The sequence below is a fragment of the Schistocerca nitens genome, chromosome 11 (assembly GCF_023898315.1).
Source record: "Schistocerca nitens isolate TAMUIC-IGC-003100 chromosome 11, iqSchNite1.1, whole genome shotgun sequence".
NCBI classification, from domain to species: Eukaryota; Metazoa; Arthropoda; class Insecta; order Orthoptera; family Acrididae; genus Schistocerca; species Schistocerca nitens.
In genome coordinates this window covers 107,798,576-107,824,158 of record NC_064624.1, presented here as the reverse complement: position 1 = coordinate 107,824,158, position 25,583 = coordinate 107,798,576, and the positions used below count along the sequence as shown (strand labels likewise).

Below are 25,583 nucleotides of genomic sequence, written 5' to 3'. Positions count from 1 at the left end.
ATGGTTATGTTCAGCTAATTGTAGACCGTATGCAGCCATTCGTGGACTTCACGTTCCCAAGCAACAATGGAATTTTCATTGACGACAGTGCGTCGTGTCGCTGGGCCACTATTGTTCTCCATTGGTTTGTGGAACACTCTACACAGTTTGAGTGAACAATCTGGACACCCAGATTGCCAGACACGAATCGCGGGACATAATTGAGAGGTCAGTATGTGCACAGAATCCTCCACTGTCGACACTTTTGCAGTTATGAACAGCTATAGAGACACACAGCTCAGTAGTTCTGCTGGGAACCTCCAGTGACTACCGTATTTACTCGAATCTAAGCCTCACTTTTTTTCCGGTTTTTGTAATCCAAAAGAACCGCCTGCGGCTTAGAATCGAGTGCAAAGTAAGCGGAAGTTCTGAAAAATGTTGGTAGGTGCCGCCACAACTAACTTCTGCCGTCGAATATATGTAGCGCTACACAGGCGTGCTTTGCAGGCACAAAGTTAAATACTGGCGCCAAAACCTCTGTGTCAGTAAATAAATTAAAAAAAAAAAAGAAAAGGTGGAAGACGAGCTTTTTTTCTCCGCCCCGAGTTTCGACCACTGCATTTTCATACATTATCCGACGAGGGAAATACAAATTTCATATTGTTCATCTTCGAATGTAGCAGCGTTTCAGTGTACTACGAAAATCCAATTGGCAAGACTGTTTGGGATGTTTGTCAATATGGGAAACTCTATGTTCTGAATTTTTTCCTACCTGTGAGAAGAGATGGTTGCTAATAGGAACTTTTATGAATTATGAATCACATGCGGTATTCTCTTCACCGTAAGAATAATACGAATATAAACATTTTGTCATGTATTCTTTCGTATTTGCAGCTATCTCATTTAAATCCTGTCTGCCTAATAAACTACGAAACTAGAGTGAAACAATAGCAAACGCGGAAGAGCAGACATATCGTGTCATGTTTATATTCGTATGCCTAATAGTGATACAGTCAGAATGAAGTATGGCAATTGACTAGATTTTTAAATCTAAGATGACTCTAATTTCGGTGCAGAATGTACTGTACTAAAAGAGACATCTGCAAAGATTTTCAAACAGAGAGAAATTTTCACTAAACTCTCATTCAGAACTTCTTCTATCATATGCAGTCTGTTATTTGGTTCTTGTTGATCATTATCAAAGAAAGCAGCAGTGTAAGTAACAACAAATAGTGGTCTCTTGCCATTGTTTCGCTAATGAGACGATTCCTCTCCTTTTTTTTTCTTTTTTTTTTCTTTTTTTTTTAAAAAAACGGCGGTAGTGTGCACAAAAGCAAGCCATGCCGCGAGCGGTGACAGGCCATAAACACCCATTATCAGAATGCGACAAACAATGCATGACACAGTACAGTAATGCATTTTCAGATTTGAGTGATGTAAACACCTATAACAAAGAGAACGGCGCTTATCAGATCAAAGAAAAATAAGCAATCGATTCAAACCAAACGAAGCACGTGAAAAAGGAAGGGTACCCGGATGGAGCACCTGACGCATAGCAATGGCTACCTAGTAAAGCTTAACTGCTAAGCTTACGACTCGAACCAAACTACTGTAGCAGTATCGCCATTCATTTGACCTAAATTATGTCTCATATTATAATGGACCAACTTCGTTTCGATTTGGAGGTGCGGCCTAAAACTTTTTTCTCACCTTGAATTTCGAGTCTCAAATTTCTCGTGCGGCTTAGATTCGGGAAAATTGTTTTTCCTCGATTTAGAGTCTAATTTTTCAGGTGCGGGTTAGATTCGAATGCGGCTTAGATTCGAGTAAATACGGTAGTTGAGTCTGTGCTGTGTCGAGTTGCTGCCCTATACCGAGGAAAAGGAGGTCCAACACAATATTAGGAGTTATAACTCACATCGTCTACGGACCACGAGTGGTCCACACCGCTCTCCCAGCCGTTATGACGGTTTTTGTCGACCGGAGCCACTACTATTCGGTCGAGTAGCTTCTCAGTTGGCATCACGAGGCTGAGTGCACCCCAAAATTGGCAACAGTGGATGGTGGCCCGGATGGTCACACGTCCCAGTGCCGGCCGCACCCGACAGCACTTAACTTCGGTGATCTGATGGGAACCGGTGTATCCACTGCGGCAAGGCCGTTGCCCATTAGCAGGTAGCCCGTGAGTTTTTTCACCCCAGTGTATTATGAATCAGTGTGTTTATACTGATACTATTACTAAATACGGGGTGTTCAAAAAGTCTCCCACAGTGCCGTACGATCGTCAGCAGTGCGTGCCGTATGATTGCACGCGTGCCTGGGTTACTTCCCTTCAGTTGGACTCTCCCAACATTCCACTGTTTCGTTTATCTCAGCCAGCATCAGTAGTATCGTTGGTGTGTGTCGTTACGTGAACGATTAAGTTTACTGTATTTACTCGAATCTAAGCTGCACCTGAAAAGTGAAACTCAAAATCAAAGAAAAAAATTTTTACTGAATCTAATCCGCACCTGTAATTTGAGACTCGAAATTGAAGGGGAGAGACAAGTCTTAGACCGCACCTCCAAATTGAAACAAAGTTGGTCCATTGTAACATGAGAGACAATTTAGGTCGAATGGATGAAGCTCCAGCGACAGTAGTTTGGTTCGAGTCATAAGCTTAACAGTTAAGCTTTACCAAGTAGTCATTGCTATGTGTCAAGCGCTCTGTCCGTATTTATACGGGCACCCTTCATTTTCACGTGCTTCGTCTGGTCGAATTGATGACTTATTTTTCTTTGATCTGATAAGTGCGGTTCTCTTTGTTATAGGTGTTTACGTCACTCTAAGCTGAAAATGCATTACTGTACTGTGTCACGCATTGTTTGTCGCATTCTGATAATGAGTGTTTACGACGTGTCGCCGCTCGCGGCACGGCTTGCTTTTGTGCGCTAACGCGGCTTACAATAAAAAAAGAGAGGAATTGTCTCATAAGTGAAACAATGGCAAGAGACTGCTATTTGTTGTTACTTACACTGCTGCTTTCTTTGATAATGATCAACAAGAACCAAATAATAGACTGCGTATGATAGATGATGTTCTGAATGAGAGTTTACCGAAAATTTTTCTCCGTTTGAAAATCTTTGCAGACGCCTCTTTAGTACATTAAATTCTGCACACAAATTGGAGTCATCTTAGATTTAAAAATCTAGTCAGTTGCCGTGTTTAATTTCTGACTGTATCACTATTCAGCATAAGAATAATACGAATATAAACATGAGATGATATGTATATTCTTCCGCGTTTGCTGTTGTCTCACTCTAGTTTCGTAGTTTATTAGGCAGACACGATTTAAATGAGATAGCAGCAAACACGAAAGAATACATGGCATAATGTTTACATTCTTTTACCTTTTCTTTTAATTTATTTACTGACTCAGAGGTTTTGGCGCCGGTATTTATCTTTGTGCCTACAAAGCATGCCTGTGTAGCGCTACATATATTCGACGGCAGAAGTTAGTTGTGGCGGCACCTACCAACATTTTTCAGAACTTCTGCTTACTTTGCACGTGATTCTAAACCGCAGGCAGATTTTTGGATTACAAAAACAAGGAAAAAAGTGCGGCTTAGATTCGAGTAAATACGGTAGTTCCTCTGTTCATTTGTTTCATTTTTGTCACTGTTAAAATGCTAATCATTGAAGAAAGTGTCTTTTTAGTCAAACAAGTGTCCAAAGCTGGCAGTAAATACACAGTTTCCGTTCATCAAACATTTAATTCAGTTTTCCCGGACACAATACTCCCACATCGCAATACTGTGTGAGAATTGATTAACAAATTTCGAAGTACGGGTTGAGTGACAGATGCACCGAGAACTGATTGTCCTAGCATTTTGTCTGAGGATAAACTACTCGATATTTCTGATGAAATGTCTGTGAGTCCGAACAAGTCGGTAAGAAAACTCGACCAGGAAATCGATGTTTGTGTCGGAACGGCCCACACAGCTGTAAGGAAAAAATTAGAACTTTTCCCATACAAAGTGACAGTCATGCAATAACTGAAAAATACTGATCGTGGCAAGAGACTGCATTATTGTCAGTGGTTCAAAAATTTCATTCAACAAAATGGGAGGTATATTCTTAATGAAACGATTTTCACTTATCACTTTCACATATCAGTTATCTGGGTACATGAACTCGAAAAATTCTCTTACGTGGATTACTGCAAATTCATTGTGTGTTCATGAGGAACCATTTCATTCTGTGAAAATAGGAGTTTGGATTGCATTTCTAGACGTGGGATTGTGGGTCCCATATTTTTCAACGAAACAATAAACGCGCAACGCTACTGCAGTGATATTCTGTACCCATTCATAGATTAACTTTTTTTAAGTGAAATACTGAATGGTTATTTTCAACAAGATGGTGCAACCGCGCATACAGCATGCGTGTCAATGTCACTGCTTGATGATGTTTTTGATGGTCGCATAATTTCACAAGGACTTTGGCCTCCACAATTGCCTGACCTGACACCACCTGACTTTTTCTTCTGGGGTGCAGTGAAAGCAACTGTCTATAAAAACCTTCCAGAATCCACGAATGAATTGGAAACTGCCATATCCACTTTCACTGCTTCTGTTACAGAAGAAATGTTACAGCTTGCGTTTAGAAACATGCTTAGACGAATTAAAATGTGTATTCAGCAACAGGGGGGACACTCCAATGTTTAATGTGAAAATTTGTAAGTAAAATTGAATATTCAATAACTTGTATTTCACTGAGTTTCATTTCGGAATATTCACTGCGGCATACGGTGCGCGCGACTAACAATCGTACGGCACTGCGGAGAGACTTTTTGAACACCCTGTATATGTGTGTGTGTCTTATTTATTTACACGTTAAGTTGTGTAGGAGCAAAGTGAGGAACAAATCTCCAAGGTCAGGGAATGTGTCAGTACATGAAATTACAACATAAGAGTAATAACAGACAAAAATAAAATGCTTAAGAACCCAAAAAAAAAGTCAAGCCGTAAGTTTAAGTAAATGCAGTCAACAATACAAGAATCTGCTTAATTTTTCAAGGAACTCCTCGACAGTAATATTGCACAAATTTTAGCTAGTGTAGTAACAACACTGACAAGTCACCTGTTTCACTTCACAGTTGTTTGACGTTTCATTTGACAATAGAGAATCAATGAATTAATTTATCTTTCAGGTGGACAGTAGCACAAAAGCTGGTACAAACCAACCTGCTGACACAAATAAGATGAGCGAGCCTATCATTACGATGTGCAACGAAAAGAAGTACCAAATGGAGGAAAAGTGTGATCTTATGAACAAGGAAGCCAGCGTAATGTGCGACAGTGAAGCCAAGAACAATGAGAAGAACCGCATCTACCACTCACCAGATAACAAGCAGCTAGAAGGTTAGTTATACCTGCTCTGTGAAAATGAATTCTGTTCGTGGTAATATATAGGCAAGAAATTAGTTACTTTACTTTTACTGGTGACTTTAACACTCTCACTGGAGTTGTTGTTGTTGTTGTGGTCTTCAGTCCTGAGACTGGTTTGATGCAGCTCTCCATGCTACTCTATCCTGTGCAAGCTTCATCATCTCCCAGTACCTACTGCAACCTACATCCTTCTGAATCTGCTTTGTGTATTCATCTCTTGATCTCCCTCTACAATTTTTACCCTCCACGCTGCCCTCCAATGCTAAATTGGTGAGCCCCTGATGACTCAGAACATATCCTACCAACCGATCCCTTCTTCTAGTCAAGTTGTGCCACAAACTCCTCTTCTCCCCAATCCTATTCAGTACCTCCTCATTAGTTACGTGATCTACCCACCTTATCTTCAGCATTCTTCTGTAGCACCACATTTCGAAAGCTTCTATTCTCTTCTTGTCCAAACTATTTATCGTCCACATTTCACTTCCATACATGGCTACACTCCATACAAATACTTTCAGAAACGACTTCCTGACACTTAAATCTATACTCGATGTTAACAAATTTCTCTTCTTCAGAAATGCTTTCCTTACCATTGCCAGTCTAAATTTTATATCCTCTCTACTTCGACCATCATCAGTTATTTTGCTCCCCAAATAGCAAAACTCCTTTACTACTTTATGTGTCTCATTTCCTAATTTAATTCCCTCAGCATCATCCGACTTAATTCGACTACATTCCATTATCCTCGTTTTGCTTTTGTTGATGTTCATCTTATATCCTCCTTTCAAGACACTGTCCATTCTGTTCAACTGCATTTCCAAGTCCTTTGCCATCTCTGACAGAATTACAATGTCATCGGCAAACCTCAAAAGTTTTTATTTCTTCTGCATCGATTTTAATACCTACTCTAAATTTTTCTTTTGTTTCCTTTACTGCTTGCTCAATATACAGATTGAATAACATCAGGGACAGGCTACAACCATGTCTCGCTCCCTTCACAACTGCTGCTTCCCTTTCATGCCTCTCGACTCTTATAACTGCCATCTGGTTTCTGTAGATATTGTAAATAGCCTTTCGCTCCCTGTATTTTACCTCTGCCATCTTTGGAATTTGGAAGAGAGTATTCCAGTCAACATTGTCAAAAGCTTTCTCTAAGTCTACAAGTGCTAGAAATGTGGGTTTGCCTTTCCTTAATCTTTCTACTAAGATAAGTCGTAAGGTCAGTATTGCCTCACGTGTTCCAATATTTCTACGGAATCCAAACTGATCTTCCCCGATGTCGGTTTCTACCAGTTTTTTCCATTCATCTGTAAAGAATTCGTGTTAGTATTTTGCAGCTGTGACTTATTAAACTGATAGTTCGGTAATTTTCACATCTGTCAACACCTGCTTTCTTTGGGATTGGAATTATTATATTCTTCTTGAAGTGTGAGGGTATTTCGCCTGTCTCATACATCTTGCTCACCAGATGGTAGAGTTTTGTCATGACTGGCTCTCCCAAGGCTAGTTGTAGTTCTAATGGAATGTTGTCTACTCCCGGGGCCTTGTTTCGACTCAGGTCTTTCAGTGCTCTGTCAAACTCTTCACGCAGTATCTTATCTCCCATTTCGTCTTCGTCTACATCCTCTTCCATTTCCATAATATTGTCCTCAAGTACATCGCCCTTGTATAGACCCTCTATATACTCCTTCCATCTTTCTGCTTTCCCTTCTTTGCTTAGAACTGGGTTTCCATCTGAGCTCTTGATATTCATACAAGTGGCTCTCTTTTCTCCAAAGATCTCTTTAATTTTCCTGTAGGCAGTATCTATCTTATCCCTAGTGAGATAAGCCTCTGCATCCTTACATTTGTTCTCTAGCCATCCTTGCTTAGCCATTTTGCACTCCCTGCCAATCTCATTTTTGAGACGTTTGTATTCCTTTTTGCCTGCTTCATTTACTGCATTTTTATACTTTCTCGTTTCATCAATTAAATTCAATATTTATTCTGTTACCCAAGGATTTCTACTAGCCCTCGTCTTTTTACCTACTTGATCCTCTGCTGCCTTCACTACTTCATCCCTCAGAGCTATCCATTCTTCTTCTACTTTATTAATTTTCTCCATACCTGTCAATTGTTCCCTTATGCTCTCCCTGAAACTCTCTATAACCTCTGGTTCTTTCAGTTTATCCAGGTCCCATCTCCTTAAATTCCACTTTTTTGCAGTTAATCTTATCTATGAGGGTGAAAATGACAGTGTTTGTGGTATATAAAATGAATGCATGCACGGTTTTTGTTATAGCAAGAACAAACATGTTGTATTGAACATAGTAGATTATAGAGCAACACATAAGATACAGGTTGTGCATAGTACTGAACATATTGACTGGACAAAAATAATACAGCATAAAGAATAGGCAGAGTGCTTGTTTGCAATTGTATAAACCAGGGGTCTCCAAACTTTTTAGTCTGCAGGCCACATTGACTCCTTCACAAAGTCATAAGGCCCAAGAGCTACCTAGTGGGATTAAAGCACGCTAGCACACCATGATCGCCGTAATGTAAGGCTAAAGGAAAGATGAAATCGCAAAAATCTAAGGTTGTGAGAATAGCTAGCACTGAAACAAACTACGATTTTTATTTAATTACATAATTTTGATTGGTGGACGTACCTGACCGAAATTCTGACGTATTTTATTCTGGCGAATTTAACCGCGAAAAATTTATGGTACTACACATTCTGTATGTATTTTACAACGTAATCAGAAGAAAGTGAAACCTTGCTTAAGAAGCATCTTCCATAAGGATTGATTACTGAGGCTAGTCGCCGAAGGGGCGTCCATTTGAAAGACTTGCACCAGACTTGTGAGTGGAATAAAATGCAAAGACTTTTTTTACTTAATGTTCTCGCCAAACTAGTCTGTTAACCGTTCTCTCTCTCTCTCTCTCTCTCTCTCTCTCTCTCTCTCTCTCTCTCTCTCTCTCTTCCCCCCCCACCCCCCACCCCCCACCCCCCCCACCCCCCACTATCGCACGGAGAATGGTCTGTCTGTTTATTGTGGATAGCCACAAGTTTAACCAAGACCTTCCACTTTGTAAAGATAGAGCTCCGACAGTGTCGCGGTGTATTGGTCGTGATAGGCCTCGAAACTCAATTGTTGCCAGTATAGGTACCACCTCAAATATTTGGTTGGCCGAATACCGGGGATGACCGGGCAGCTAACACAGGCCGGTTTGCCGTAGTTTGGAGACCCCTGGTATAAACAATGCTGTTTCTTTGGCGGCTCACCAGAGCGCACCAGGTGGTGGTTGCAGATAGTCTATAAGACCTTTGAACTGTATAGACGCATGCTCTCTAGCATTGTGTGCTTTGTGAATGAAGGCAAATCACTCCTCTCTTTTTGGGGGTGGGAAAAACATACAAACATAGATATATACATACGGGGGGGGGGGGGGGATCAAATATAAACAGGATTTTTGTTTCTGAACATCAACAGTTGGTAGGACTGGACCCGCACTTCTGCTGTGCTTAGGAGGGACTGTTAGTTGTGAGGAGAGCGTGCTGTTAGATATTTCCCACTGTCTCGTCAGTAATTCCCACGATGTCTGAGCAGCGGGTGCTCCCCTCCATTGCGTAATGCATAATTACCAAATTTCTTGTTCACGAAGGAGTTACAGCGGTGGATATTTCCCAGAGATCGACTGCACTGTTCGATGATAAAACATTGTTGAGGACGCGTGTGTTTGCCTGGCATAAAAAGTTCAAGGGAGGACAAGAATGTGTGGAAAACCAGCAACACGATTGCCATCCTCGGACCTGCATTAAAGACAAAAACATTTGTGCGGTTAAAGACATTATTGACAACGATCGACGGAGGAGAGTATCAGAAGTAGCACAAAAAGTCAGAATCAGGTATGGGAGCTGTCAAGCAATCGTCACAAATGACCTACAATTCCGTAAAGTGTGTTCCAGATGGGTCCCTAAACTTTTGACTGAAAATCTGAAGTTGAGATGTTTGGAGGTCTGTCAGAGGCGTACAGGAAGGTTTGCAGAAGAAGGTGATGCTTTTTTGAGTCGGATCATCACCCGCAATGAAGCATAGGTTCACCACTACAGTCCAGTATCTAAACTAGCCACTAAGGAGTGTGGAGGGAAGAGGAGGCAGCACTAGTCAAATCGAAGGTTCGACTGTCGGCTGGCAAGGTCCTTTCAACCTTTTTTTTCTATCAGCGAGGCATTTTGCTGATTGACTTTTTTGCACGAGTGACACACAATCAGTGCTGATTACTACAGCGAACTGTCAAAGAAGGCGAGAGTTGCATATCGCTGCAAAAGAAGAGACCGATCGATTCGACAGGTCGTCCTCCTCCACAACAGTGTGCGAGCCCGTACTGCAGCTCTGTCTCCGAGCTACGAGAAATGCACTGGACTACACTCGATCATCCTCCTCAGAGCCCGTACTCGTTGCTTTGCGAATTCCATTTATTCGGACTGCTTAAAGAAGCTCTAGGAGGGTGACGATTTGAAGATGAGGAGAGTATGGAAGACTTTGTGCACAACTGGCTGATGACACGACCCAGTTCTTTTTATGACGAGGGCATCAAAAAGCTGCCCGTACGCCGGGACAAATGCATTTCCAAAGCGGGAGACTATGCGGAAAAATACATTATAATCGCCTTGAGCTTTTCAATTAAATGAATTTAAATAAAAAATAACATGTTATTTGATCCGCCCTCGTAAAAAACACTGGCCACAGAAAAATGCACGATACAGAAAAAAAGCACTGGTGAGTAGTGGCAGAAGTGACGAGGAGGTGGGTTGGCCACTTGCGAGAGGCCGTAGAGCAGGACCGGGTACGGCATCCACATAGCGACATCGAGGTCGACGGTTGGTGCCGGAGGCATCAGCGGGGGTGTCAGAGAAGAAAGTGTCACAGAACCCAGCAACGGCGGTGGCGGTGGTGGCGGCAGGTGTAGCAAGAACTGTACTGGCGACAGCAGTTGACGAGGATGGCTTAAAGCAGCTTCAGGGGACCTGCCAGATATATACTTCCGAATCTCAGTTTTAAACGTCTGAAACGTGCAACCCAGGAACAGCCATATATTCATTTAAATATATCAGAAACAAAGTTTAATAAGGTATGTCCGTCTTGCGAGATCCTTCCAGAATACATTGAAATTTCACGCAAATTTCATTTCCGTGTAGCTAAAATAGTGAATCATAAATGCCAAAAATGATGGCTGCAAACTGAATTAAGACACCAAAATGGGTATTACACCAGCTTTGTTATTGGTTTTGAGAGTTCATAGAAATAGAACACAGTAACAGAAAGCTGACCTGGAGGGAATGCCAAACACTTGAGCACAGTTCACACACACACACACACACACACACACACACACACACACACACACACCTACCTGAGGGCGACCTTTTGATACAGCCTAAAAATATAGATGTATTATGTCAGGGTAAATACATTTTTCTGTAACTTACAGAACAATCACGGCTGTCTCGAGACAGTTGTAATGCGATTGTCGTATTTCATAAAACAGAAATATTTTGCTTGGCTGTCACTGAGTTGCTGACCCATATGTTAAGTTTAATTTTTCATTCTCAGTTACGATACATAAAAAGAGCTGTTAAGGTAGGAGTTGTGATACTTTGAACTCCCTCAATTTGAATTTGCTTTAGATTTTTACATTTCTTGGCATCGGACTTAGTTACTTTGTAGTACCTTTGCTTTGTCAGCTCGTAAGTTAATTTTGTGTTGATTTACAGTGTTGTTCACAAAGTCAGAGTATCTACATTTAATAAAATATCTGTGTGTATCTTTCTACTAATAACTCTTAAGTGAAAAGAGTTTAGGTGCATATGTTTCCATAAATACTGCTGTCATCCAGCCATCTAAATTGTATGTGTACAGGATGTACATAAAGTGCGGAAACACTTTCAATTATTTATTGTAAAGATATCATACATACGTCATTCTGAAGAGAAAATCTGAATGTTTCTTTTCACGTATACAGCCACAGCATAGTTTGGTAATTTGCCGACAGTCAGCGCTAGTCATAAACGTGCCCAGTTCAGGTATGGAGCAAGCTTTTTGTGTGTGTGCTACAGCTGTGTGTAGTTTGACAAAAACAAATGTGCTACAGTTGTTCAACGGATGTTTAGAACCAAGTATGGTAAGAAGCCACCAACAAGGAAGGCCATTTACCACCGGCACAACAAATTCGTTACGTCGGGTTGTTTGTGCCCAGCAAAGAGAAGTGGAAGCTCCAGTGAGAGTCAAGTGAATGTGGAGCGCATACGAGAGACATTCGTAAGGAGTCCAAAGAAATTGATGTGTTGTGCATCCTGTGAACTCGAAATGGCTCCAGTGACAGTGTGGAAAGTCCTGTGACAGAAGCTGTCTATGAAACCATTCGCATTAGAGCTAGTGCAGAAGCTCGATGACGATGCCAAAGACAAGCATTTTGAATTTCGTTTGCAGTTGCAACATTTGAATGAGGTGGGGATGGCATTGTTGATCACTTAATTTTTAGTGATGAACCCGCTTTTCACACGAGTGGGAAGGTGAACAGGCATAATTGTTGAATCTGGGGTACAAAGCATCACATGAATGCATTGAATTTGAGCACGATTCCCCAAAGGTAAATGCTTTTTGTGCCTTTCGCGTCGAAAACTGTACGTGACATTCTTCTTCGCCGAGAACACTGTCGCTGGATATTTCTACTTGAACATGTTGCAGCAATGACTGACACCTGAAATGCAATCAGACTCTCCATTCATCTTTCAGCGGGATGGGGCTCCAACCAATTTTCATCGTGAAGCTCGTGGGCACCTGAACACGGAGCTGTCGCATCGACGGATCGGCCGTGCTACAGAAGGGGACAGCTGTTTTATGAAATGGCCTCCCCAATCACCAGATCTCACTCCTTGTGACTTTTTTTCTGTGGGAACACATTAAAGATCTGGTGTATGTATCGCCTCTACCACGTAATGTAGCATAGCTCCAGGTGAGAATACGGCAAGCGACTGCCACAGTCAATGATGCCATGCTGGGACAAATATGACAAGAATTCGACTACTGTATTGGCATCTGCCGGGTCACTCGTGGTTTGCATATCGGATGTTTTGTATTAAAAAAAAACTTTCAGAGTTTTTCCTCAAAATGATATGTATGACATCTGTACAGTGTTTAGTTCTTGAGCAATAAATAATTGAAAATGTTCCCAGGCTTAATGTACACCCTGTTGAACATTTTTAAACCAAGAGTACAATCGATAATATTTTGCACTTTTTGTTGTATATAAGACATTAGTACTTGAGAATGTGAAACAAAATATGGGCAGAACACAGTGTCTCCATTAACATCTTATTTGTAGCCCATTGTGTGAGGCAGGTCTGCAGAACACGTAGTGCCCAAGTCAAGTACTGTTAATGTAACTATGCGTGGTCTGTGCATAAACGCTTTCAGCCAGACTGCACCGTGCATGCTACTTGAAAGACGTTGTTGTTGTTGTTGCTGCTGCTGCTGCTGCTGCTGCTGCTGCTGTTGTTGGTGTCGTCGTGCAGCTCTCCATGTTTCTCTATCCTGTGCAAGCCTCTTCATCTCAGAGTAACTACGACAACCTACATCCTGAATCTGCTCACTGTATTCATCTCATGGTCTCCCTCTACGATTCCCCCCCCCCCTCCCCCCCACACGTTTCCTTCCAGTACCTAATTGATGATCCCTTGATGTCTCACAATATGTCCTAACAACTGATTACTTCTTCTAGTCAGGTTGTGCCACAGATTTATTTGTTCCCCAATTCTATTCAGTGCTTCCTCATTAGTTACATGATCTACCCATCTTATCTTCGGCATTCTTCTGTGGCACCACATTTCAAAAGCTTCTATTCTCTTCTTCTCCAAACTGTTTATCATTCGTGTTTCACTTTCACACGTGGCTACACTCCATACAAAAATTTCAGAAAAGACTTCCTGGCACTTAAATTGAAACTCAGTGTTCACAGATTTCTCTTCTTTAGAGATGTCTTCCTTGGCATTGCCAGTCCGCATTTTGTATCCTCTCCACTTTGACCATCATCAGTTATTTTGCTGCCCAAATACCAAAACTCATCTTCTACTTTGGGTGTCTCATTTCCTAATCTAATTCCCTCATAATTCAACTAAATTCCATTATCTTGTTTTGCTTTTGTTGATATTCATCTTATATCCTCCTTTCAAGATGATGTCAACTCTGTTCAACTGCTCTTCCAAGTCCTTTGCTGTCTCTGACACAATTACAGTGTCACTGGCAAACCTCAAAGTTTTTATTTCTTCTCCCTGGACTTTAATTTGTACTCCAAATTTTTGATTTGTTTTGTTTACTGGTTGCTCAATGCACAGATTGAATAACATCGGGGATAGGCTAAAACCTCGTCACACTTCCTTCTCAACCACTGCTTCCCTTTCATGCCCCTCAACTTTTACAACTGCCCTCTTATTTCTGTACATGTTGTAAATAGCCTTTTTGCTCGCTGTATTTTACCCCTGCCACCTTCAGAATTTGAAAGAATATTCTGGTCAACATTTTCAAAATCTTTCTGTAAGTCTACAAATACTATAAACATAGTTTTGCCTTTCCTTAACGAATCTTTTGTGGGAACTCGTAAGGTCAGTATTGCCTCGCGTGTTCCTACATTTCTCCAGCATCCAAACTGGTCTTCTGTGAGGTCGGCTTCTACCAGTTTTTCCATTCTCCTGTAAAGAATTTGTGTTAATATTTTTCAGCCGTGACTTATTAAACTGATAGTTCGGTAATTTTTGGACCTGTCAACACTTCCTTTCTTTTTCACCTGTCTCATACATCTCATACCCCAAGTAGAAGAGTTTTGTCATGGCTGTCTCTACCAAGGCTTGAAACATATTACCCGATGAAACGTCTGCCCGTACAAACACCACTAGCAGGATCATTACAAACCATATCAGTAGCCCACCACTGGTAGGCCACTAGAGAGTATCTCCCTTATTTAAAATTCCACCTGAGAGGAGGTGTGGACGATGATATAATTTTGCAAGCACATTGACTGGTATATATGCTTACTGTCTGCAAAATGTGTTGTGGATAGAGGTAGTGATAAAGAAGTAATAAATGAAAACACCATGCACGATGTGGCAGTTTTGCACGGATCCCAGTATTTGATGTCCTGTCTCCCAAACTGTGTGTTATACAACGGTACCTTTTTGTAGGTACATTCAGCAGCAGATGTGGACGCTGTCTGTAAAATGTATCACAAATAAAGTTAATAGTGGCAAACTAATAAATTTAAATATCTTGCAGAAGGCGGTAGTTTTTCACACATTCCATGTTTGTGATGTCTATCTTATGAACTAAGTATCATAGACCTAATTTTTCTGTTACATTCAGTGGTATAAGCTAATACTGCCTGCAAAATATGTCACAAATATAGTTAATAATAAAGGAGTAATGAATTGGAACATCGTGCTTCATGTGGCAGCTTTACTGCACGAACTGTGAAAAATCTAGTAAGTGATAAACTTTTTTTCTCTACATCATTTTGTGGAGTTCATCAGCAAGAAAAAGTTTCTTATAGATTTGAAATTATTTTGTTCAGTTTGTTGCAAGTCTCTGAATGCTCTCATTCTTAAATTCCAGGCGACTAGAATACGGGTATTCTTGTGTTGCAGGCTACACTGCTTTTTCTCCCCCTCCCCAATAGGTGGGTGGTTCTTACCCCCGCAGTGATTCTTTCCAGACAGTAAATGTTTGTACCAAGTTTGGTTGGTGAAATGGGTCCAGTGGTTTTGGAGGAGATTTGAAACATACAAACTTACATATGTACATCCATTTTTATCATTTGTGTGGATGTAACAGCTCTCTGTAATTAGACTGCGTGGCTAGCCGGGTGGGCCAGATTTAGTGTACTAGAATTTGCCAATTGCCAATCGTTGGTGAGTGTGTGAGGAGCTTTTCGTGGTAATTTTGAGACGGCGCCAGTTTACGACAACACAGTGAAGTGGTATAAGACATTTGAGGAGCACCGTTGGTTGTACAGTGCAAAATGTTTAGGCTGTGACTGGGTGTGTCGGAAGAGACCTCGGACTGTGTGATATTGCCAAGTCCCACAAGGTCTACCACTAGAACTAGTGCAAATTGAACGTGCCTCAGCCAAAATATAGAAAATGATGACATGCCAAGCACAATTAAGGACACCTCGCCCACACGTGACCGCCAACCTGGCAGCTTGTGCCAGAGAGACCATTCTGGCCCAGGCTGCTGGAGCTTGCAGTCATGTGTGCATGCAATATGCTTATATGTGTGAATGAACTACGTCTGTTTCTCTTTTACTGACAAGGGCTATGGCCGAAAGCTTACGGGTAAGTGTTCTGTGCCACGTCCAACAAGACAGTCTGCTGTTCGGTACGGACCCTTCGTCTTTGCTGCAATTGTGGTTCAGTCTACAACTCGAAACGTGTAGCAGGAAACTTGATGGTGACCCTCTACATTTCCATAATTGGATGCGAGATTTCCCGAATGTCATTTTGCCGTGTTTCACGGCCTCTAATCTGTGTGTCGTCCCGTAACATTTCCGTGGAAAGGCCGTGGCACACTGTTAGGCTCTCGGAAGTATGGAGGATAGCTGCGTGAACAAAATACAAAATTTATATACCCTGATGAGCCAAAACATTATGACGACTGCCCACAGAGACACTGGAAACCGGCAGGTGGTGTTGCGGGTGCTTGACGTGGTAACAAAAGTATGTAAGCGGAGCAGACACGGACGGGGGACCGCCGTAGCAGTGATGTAGGCTGCAAATGGGGAAACCCATCGAGATAAGAGACTTCGACAAATGGCAGAGTATTATGGTGCACAGCCTGTGGACGAGTATCTCAGAAACGGCGAAGCTGATCTGATGTTCATGTGCTACTGTCGTGAGCATCTACGGAAAGAGGTACAGGGTGATACACGGGAGACGGACGGTTTTTAATGAAATAATACTCAGCCAACTTTAAAATTAATGCATGTTTATTGACACAAAATCAAAGCTCATTATTTGCCATTTTAGTTAACAAAGTTATTTGTAAAAAATAATGTCGTCAAGGTGACGTCTGTCATTTCGAATGCAGGACTCGAGTCTCTTCTCAAAATCCTCCATCACACGGACTAAAATCTCTGCAGGGATGGCCACAATTTCTTGAATGATTGCATTCTTCAACTCGTCCAAATTTTGTGGTTTGTGATTATAGACACAGTTCTTAACGTACCCCACAGAAAAAAGTCACATACTGAAAAGTCGGGAGACCTGGGAGGCCGAGGAACATTGCCAAAACGTGAGATAATCCGGCCAGGAAACGTGTGTCTAAGAACTGTCACTGAAGTGTTTGCGGTGTGCGATGTTGCCCCATCCTGCCAGAACCAAATACATTTTAAAGGGATTTGTCGTCTTCTTAGTTCTGGTTTCAAAAATGTTTCAAGCATACGAATGTAACAAACCGAATTAACAGTGACGGTGGTCCCATTCTGTTCAAAAAAATAAGGTCCAATAATGCCAACAGAGCCACGAGCACACCAGACCGTTGCTTTTTCTAAGTGTAGAGGACGCCGGTGGATAAGGTGTGAATGAATGCCCTGGAGCCCAGTAATGTAGGTTTTGCTTATTCACGGTTCCGTTTAAATGAAAATGAGCTTCATCACTCATCAATAAAATTTCATTTTCATTCGATCCCAAAATCACTTGCGTTCTGTAAGTGAAGTCTACTCGTACAGCAAAATCAGTTTCCTTAAGTTGTCGGACAATGAGCATTTTGTAGGGATGGAGTTTTAATTCTTTAAGCAAAATTCGTCTAACCGATCCACGATCGATTTGTAACTCACTAGCACGACGTCTAGCTGACCGTCCCGGGCTTCTGACTGCCGCTTGCCTTACCCTTTCAACATTGTCTTGTGTCGTTACTCTGCATCTCGGGCCAGGATGCTTCTCATCCATTATGTTTCCAGTCGATCTGAAGTTTTCCACCCATCTGAGGATCGTGTTACGGCTCGGAACAGCTCCATGTCGACCGACATTAACCGCGCACGAAACGATCGCTGCATAGCAATAATAGACTCGCCACTTTTCACAAAACTTTCATAGACAAACACTCGACGTTGCAAGTCCCACCGTTCCGTAGTGACTGAGTAAATGAAATGGTGTCTCGTGTGGATCAGAACTATCCCTACCACGACCACCTCCCACCACCGCACCCTCTGTACTACGCAGTTCAAAACCATCAGTACCCGTGTGTCACCCTGTAGGAGGACAGTAAAATTATCACTAGGTTGCACAACCGTGACTATTCACAGAACGTGGGGTTCGGAGACTCGTCTGCTCTGTAAAGTAGAGTAAACGACGATCTGTCCCGTCTCTGCCGAAAAAGCACAATGCCGGTGCAACGCGAGTGTTTCGGAGCACACTGTTCGTCAAACACTGGAGCTCTGCAGAAGACCACTCCTGCACGTTCTCGTGTCGACCCAGTGACATCGACAATTACAATTGCAGTGGGTGCAGAACCTTCGGGATTTGACGATCGATAGGTGGAAACGTAAAGTGCACCGCGGACGCAGGCTGGTGGAAGTAGTAGTGTGCTACGGGAGACAGTCTCCTGCACTTGCACGGGACATGTCACAGTAATCGAACCACCTGCATCCCTTCGTGCTTGCTCTCTTTCCCAACGGTGATATCATCTTTCGGCAGTATAATTGTCCGTGTCTCAGAGCGAGAGGCTCGCTACAGTGGTTTGAGGACCATTACAGTGAACTCACGTCGGTGTCTTGCCGACCAAATTCACCTGACGTAGGTCCTACGGAACCTATCTGGGTCGCTGTCGGCGCCATCACTGCTTGTGCAAATCAGCAACCCGTTATTTTTGTGAATTACGTGATGTGCGTGGACATCTAATGCCACCTATACCTCCACAAACGTACTAACAAACTGTAGGATCCCTGATAAGCAGAATCAGTGATATATTTGTTCCAAAGATGGAGAAACGAGCTATTAAGCAGGTGGTTATAGTGCTTTGTCTCGTCAGTGTATACCGTGTACGGACTTCGTAAAAACTGAACGGTGACAAAATACGTCTCCTTTTGAACGGAATCCGGTGAGGTAAGGCGTTACCTGTGTGCTTGCAGCCTGAGCAGTGAGCGGGCTTCACCACGTGTCGACGGAGTTCACTATCCTGTGCTGCCACCAGTCGAAGGTGCTCCGGAGGGGCCGCCGTAGAATACGCGAGCAGACCGTTCGGAGATTGTCAGTAGTAGTAAAGACGTGAAGGAGACTTGTCGATTCTGGACGATAGTCGAGATTAAAAGTTATCAATTTATGGTTGTGAATTGTAATTGTGCAAGTTTCCGGAAGAAAATACATTGCTTAAAGCAAAGTTGCTGTCAAAAATAATTTACATAGCTAAAGACGGCTGAAATGCCACACACTTTCAGTGAGGCATTCGTACTTCAGAAAAGAAGCTACCGAGCACAGCAAATAGTCGAGCTGGAAGTGACTGGCAGGTCTAGCTCGTAACTATTATTAAAGGCGACCGCTGATCTAGTGCTAACATATTGTACATTCAGCCATCTAAAGAGAAGGCAGTGTTACTCTTTAAGTACAGTAAAGCAGAACAGCACCAGGAAACAAAATAAACGCTGCACTCGGTGCTTCTCAAATGGCCCCCACAGTTGCCAGACGTGACGCCTCACAATTTTTTTCTTGCAGGGCTAAGTAGAGGATAATGTATGTGTTCCTCCTCTAGCACAGAACCTAAAAGACTTGTGACACTACATCAGAGCCTCTATTCTTTCTGTCACTCCTGATATGTTGCGACTGGTTCAGGCAGAATTGGTCTACCGATTAGATGTGTGCCGTGTAATGAAGGGTGGACACACAGAACATTCGTGAACGTTGTTAGGAAAAAACTTCGAGAGCTTGTTTTCCACATACTGTGTCTTTTTTAATGCTATTCTTGGCGATTTACCCGGACCGATTTTTTAAATGTTTTATGGACGTTATAATTACCTTCTAAGTCAACTACGTTTGAGGATGCTATGGTAAAGCTACTAGATGTATTTAAGTTTCAATAACTGTACCTCCATGTCTGAAGATGAAGCTTCGAAGTCAAATGTTGATAAAGTAAATAACGGATACAGCTGAATTAATATTTAGTGTGAAAATAGCCCGTGTTCTCAGAAACAAATTAATTTACAGCTGAAGTCTGTCCAGTGTAATGGAAAGAATAAGATGTTAACAGTGTGCCCAGTTATCGGACGGCTAGTGAGAGGGTCGTCACTATTCCACAGCGGCAGTTGGCGACACGGACGGCATCGTCTTCCGGAGGCACCGCCGCCGCCGCAAGGGCAACGGCGACCCGGCGACCCCGAAACGCGTCTCCTTCCATGGGGACGTGGGTGTGGGCGGGGCGACTGCCACGCACGCGCAGGGGCAGCAGTTCTCGGCGAGCTTCATGCCTGCCCACCCCGTCGTCAAGAAGGACGTCGTGCCCGGCAGGTCGGTGTGCGCCCACTCTAGTTTTTGCTACGATTCACTGCTTTTGAATAAACCAGTTCTGGTTAAAGCATTTCTTGTAAATAAGTTTGATATTTGTACATGTGTGTAGAATTTTTCTGTCAGAGTCAATGTTAGTCCTCTACAAAATTTAGTTCAATGACTCATTACCAGCTATTTCAGTTTGTCTGTTTCTTAGAATGCCAGCTATTTTTATGGATTTTCAATTTTTATTAAGATGGCTATGCACATGTAACTGTGATACTAACATTTTCTGAATTACGTATGTCGAGGGTTTAGTTTTTTTCTTGTATTTTAACGAATGTTAGGTTTTGCGAAAAAGATAAAAGTTCACTAAACCGACACAATTCTTTATTACCATTCTAGTCATAACAGTCTACTGTTCAACTTTCAGTAGTTGAAACCTATTACACTAAAACAGTAATTGTAGATTATTGCGCCTTATTTTCACATAAAAAAAATTGTTTTGGTGTGATAGACTCTGATATGTGGCTCTTTGCTCATGGGCATTTTGCACTTACTTAATTTTACTGAAACTACAACAAGGAAAAAAATATTTCATGGTTCAGATAGCAGAGAAACATCAGAACATAATGTAAAGCATTGTTTCAACGAGTGTTTTACAAAATCCAAATGAGAAATACTCACTTGAATATTAACAGAAATCTTCTTGCACAAAATCAGGGGATCATTATCAGAATTTTCAGTATTGTCATTCTCACTGCCATTATTATCAAAACCTTGCTTCATTTCACACACAATTTCATTCTTTAATATAACAATGAAATCAATTATGGGAACTAGCACTACAACATCGCGTTGTTTCTCGCCACCCACCTGGCCTTAATTTACGTTAATTTCCTCTGTCTCAGCTTTTCTTTGCTGCAACTACCCTCTGCTTCACTCCATTTCAGTTTTCTACATCTTTCGTTGTCTTTCCCGTCTATTTTTCACCAGCCCCTCCCACCTTTGTTATGTACAATGCTTTTAGCTTCTCACTCATATTAACTCGTGCACAATGTTTTAGTACTAACCTCTGTCTCGCATATTACCCTGTCTTCCACCTTTAAGCTCTCAGGTTTTCAAATCTCATCTGATGCAATCCCCAACAATCAGTCTTTCCTTCTCATCCCATACGGTAAGTCTCCCCTTACCCACGGCTCTGGGTGACTTTCCCAAAATCTACCTCTTTTCCTAGACCTCTCCAGTCCTTTTCCTTCATCTGTCTTGCTTCCCCTTCAATCCTTCTGCCTGAAGAAGGAGCCACTGGCTCCAAAACCTTGACAATCACAACAGTCTTTTACGTGTGTGTTCTGCCGCCACTTGGTGAGTAGATTTTTTATCTAAATAAAATTTCATTCTCTGTAAGAAAACAAAACCGTGCCTTTTCATTTCTTTACATACTGAACAAACAGCTGTTGCTCTCTAGCAGCTTAATTCCATATAACAGACAAGATCTACTAACTTATTTAGAAACTACATTTCCATGATCTGTTGCCTGTTATAGAAACTACAAGTCTCTGATAGCACAGTGAAGACTGATAGATCCCGCCAGTATATGTGATTTTTGTATGTAAAAGCAGGAGAATTTGCATCCTGTCAAATAACATGTTTGGCTGTCTACTAGAATTTTTCTTTGTTGTCAGTTGGTGAGCTTTACAGTCAGTGCTAATATTTTCCTTCAATAAATATGGTAATGATAATATATACAGTAAAACCCCTTTTTACACTTTTCAGCAGACTGACCCAAATAAATTTAAAATACGGGAAAATGTAAAATACAGGAAAGCATAGGAAACATGACAAGCAAAAATGAATAAATTACTTTTACTGTCTTTCTGTTTATGTTGTTCAAAATATGAAATTAAAGCAGTTTCAATTTTGTCTATTTATAAAATCTGAAATAGTTGTTTTTGTTTCTTTGTAACAACAGTTAGCTCTACTTGTCTCTTCACAGTATGCAAAGCATCAATCACAAAGGCAGTGGCTGAGTACTGACACACACGTGGGTTTCCCCTGTTCATTCTGATAATGTGCAATGGTGTAAATAAAATACATAAGCAAAAGTCTTTCATGAAGCCACATTAAAAAGACATTAGTGTTCTAACATGTGATAATCATTATAAAATTATGCTAAATAAAAGTGGTTACATATAATTAGTTAAAACAGTAAAGTTGGCAGTGTTTGTAAACAGAGAACAATAAGCACGAAATCTACAGTTTGTTGCCAACAAGGTCACTCAACTCAGGGATGTCCAGGGTGAAGTAGAGACCAGAAATTGTCATCCTATTACAGAGCATCTTGACGAGGAATGTTTGTCTGATATGTAATGGTCTATTGACACATAGCCAACACAGATTTACAAAACATCGTTCTTGTGAAACACGACTAGCTCTTTACACAAATGAAGTGTTGACTGTTATCGACTATGAATTTCAAGTTGATTCCGCATTTCTAGATTTCCAGAAAGCTATTGACACTGTACTAACAAGTGGTTTGTAATTGAATTGCACGCTTATGAAATGTCATCGCACTTATGTGACAGGATTAATTACTTCCTGTCAGAGAAGTCACAATTCGCAGCAATTGACAGAAAGTCATTGAATAAAACAGAAGTGATTCCTGACATTCCGCAAGGTAGCATTATAGACTATCTGCTGTTCCTTATGTACATAAATGATAAGAGACAATCTGAGCAGCTGTCTTAAGTTATTTGCAGATGATGCTGTCATTTATAGTCTTTTTAAGTCATTAGATGATCAAAATCAGCTGCAAAATGATTTAGATAAGATATCTATATGGTGTGAAAATTGGCAAATGACCCTAAATGATGAAAAGTGTAAGGTTATCCACATGATTTCTAAAAGGAATCCGTTAAACTTTGGTTACACGATAAATCAGTCAAATCTAAAGGTCATAAATTCTACTAAATAGCTAGGAATTATAATTACGAACAACTTAAATGGGAAAGAATACACAGAAAATGTTGTGGGATAGGCGAACCAAAGACTGCGTTTTATTGGCAGAAGACTTAGAAGGCGCAACAGTTCTCCTAAAGAGACTGCCTACACGATGTGTGTCCGTCATATTTTGTAGTATTGCTGCACAGTTTGGGATCCTTTCCAGGTAGCATTAACGGAGTACATTGAGAAAGTTCGAAGAAAGGCTGCATATTTTGTATTATTGAGAAATAGGAGAGAGTCTCACTGACATGATACAGAATTTGGGATGGACATAATTAAAACAAAGGTGTTTTTCGTTGCAGTGGTATCTCGTGAAATTTCAATCAACAACTTTCCCCTTGAAATGTGAAAATATTTCTTTGATGACAACCTGAATAGCGAGAAAAGATGATCAATGTAAGGAGATTCAGAGCTCGCATGCAAAGGTATAAGTGTTCATTTCTTTCTGCGTGCTGTACGAGAGTGGAATAACAGAGAATTATTGTGAAGGTGGTTCAATGAACCCTTTGCCAGGCACTTAAGTGTGATGTGCAGGGTATCCATGTAGATGCAGATGTAGATCAGGTCATACTGACCTAAGACTGCACGCCTAGTATGGATTAGTGTGTTTCACACAGAGAGATGGCCGTCTTCAAAAGCAATGTCTCTTTGTATAAATGACTGTGAAATTAAATTAAAGCTGTTATAATACAATGCAATGAGGAGTAGGAAGCTAGCTGCTATAGTCACTATCATCAGATAATGATTATCATTAAGGCAGTGACTTGGCATACTTTCTCGTGCTAATGGTATGTTACATAATCAATAACTTTGCCTATGGTATGCATTTTCTGCTTTGTTCCGAGGCTGACTTTGAGCAGGAAGATAATGCAATTTTTTCAGAAATCTCTATGAAAATCAATTTTAAAGGTCATAATAATATCAAAGAAAACTTAAAATTTGGGAAATGTTGTAACATGGAATCGTTTATGGTGGAAAACCATTGTATTGAGAGAACGTGATGTATGGTCACCTGATTTGTTTCATGAATAACGCATTTGTTGTTGACAAGATTTGTAATTTATTGACTAGAAGTAAAGAATACAGCTTGGAAATACAACCTTATGAATCACATGTTCAATATTACTGCCGTTTTGGTTTACAACTTTTTCAAGTCGCACACATGCATTTGTGATGACTCCCCAACACAAATCTTATGGAATGGCACAGCGTAACTCCACAATGATGGTTGTAAGTTACACTGCATTTTTGGGTTTTCTGTGGTATACCTTCTCTTTAAGGAACCGTATAAAGGAAGAAGTCACATGGGTTAATGACCAGGCTGTGGGGTAGCCACATTCATCACCCAGCATAACATTCTGGAAATCTGTTTGACAATACCATAAGGCCAAGTCTTTCGTGTAGGAAATCAAGCACAACCTTGGCAGTATGGGGGCGTGCTCCATTCTGCATGAACCATTGTCTGCAATGGAAGACATGAAGCCACAAGTTCAGAAAAGAACTGGTTTCACGGCATGTGTAAATAGCATTCACCAGTTACTGTACCATCGAAGAAGAATGGACCGATGATTCTGTGGCTTGACATCGTAACCCACACGCACACTTTCTCCCCTTAGGTGTGTCTCGTGTGGATTATTCGTGAAGGTTCACGTGCCCAGAATCAAACGTTCTGTTTGTTCACAACGTCATTCATGTAAAAATAAGTTTCATCAGAAAACTGTGTGTTGTGTGGCACTGCCTCTCGGTCTTGTTTGATTGCCCACCTTGCAAACTGCAGTCTCCGCACCTTATCTCTTGCAGTAAGCTTATACGCCACAGTCATCTTGTATGGATACAAGTGAAGGTCAGATTGAATAATTCTTTCTACAGATCCGTGTGAAATTCCCAACTCGGCACTGGCTCTTCTTGTCGATTTACTCAGACTACGAGTCAAAGCCACTCGGACTGCTTCAATGTTTTGCGGTGAACGCACTTTACATGCATGTGGTCACTGACACTCAAAAAGAGATTCAGTACCTTCAAATTTTTGATGTAATCTGCATATTGTCTGTGGGCTGGGAGCCCACCGTGTGCTGAAATGAGCACGAAACCTTCTCTGTGTCAATGTAACGCTATTTGTCACCGCGAACGGTACCACAGTCTTTGTCTTTAGTTCAACGGTCAACCGTCCTCTGTTCGCCGTCACGGCAAACTGAAATGGTGCACTCACAACGGAAGCGATGAACTCTCAACGACATCTGGCATAATTTCCATGAACTGCACGAAGTTGAGCGCACAATTTGAAAGCTATTGGCCAAATAGGTATACTTGTAGGATCAAAATTAAGTCGTGTGACTTATCGTGTGCCACCCCCTATAGGACAAAAATTGATGTTAAAAGTGGGAAAATGATAAATGCTGTAGCATAAATATGAGTTTTACTGTATGTACACAGGATGTCGCTACTGTGAGTCATCGGGCACATTTTCTCTGCTATTGTGGAAGATATTGACAATTTTCTTTGTGCAATGTGTAGCTGGATTCAGCCCAAACAAACACTGCTCATCACGTTTTATGCGACGGCCTGTGTCAATGGGAAGGGTCGGATTGTTTCCTGTTACAAATAAACTTATTTTTAAAGCAAAAGACCACATGACACAGCAGTGTTCCCCACACCTGCAC

General features: G+C 41.4%; 1 protein-coding gene across 1 annotated transcript in view; it reads left to right on the top strand.

Annotated features, from left to right (window-relative positions):
• The window catches only part of LOC126212672 (pleckstrin homology domain-containing family M member 2), a 282,889-nt gene that overhangs the window by 60,286 nt on the left and 197,020 nt on the right, over positions 1 to 25,583 (top strand). Inside the window, exons 6-7 of the mRNA XM_049940093.1 lie at positions 5,171 to 5,381; positions 19,734 to 19,941. Coding sequence (XP_049796050.1) covers positions 5,171 to 5,381; positions 19,734 to 19,941 — 419 coding nt within the window. The remainder of the gene's footprint in view (positions 1 to 5,170; positions 5,382 to 19,733; positions 19,942 to 25,583) is intronic.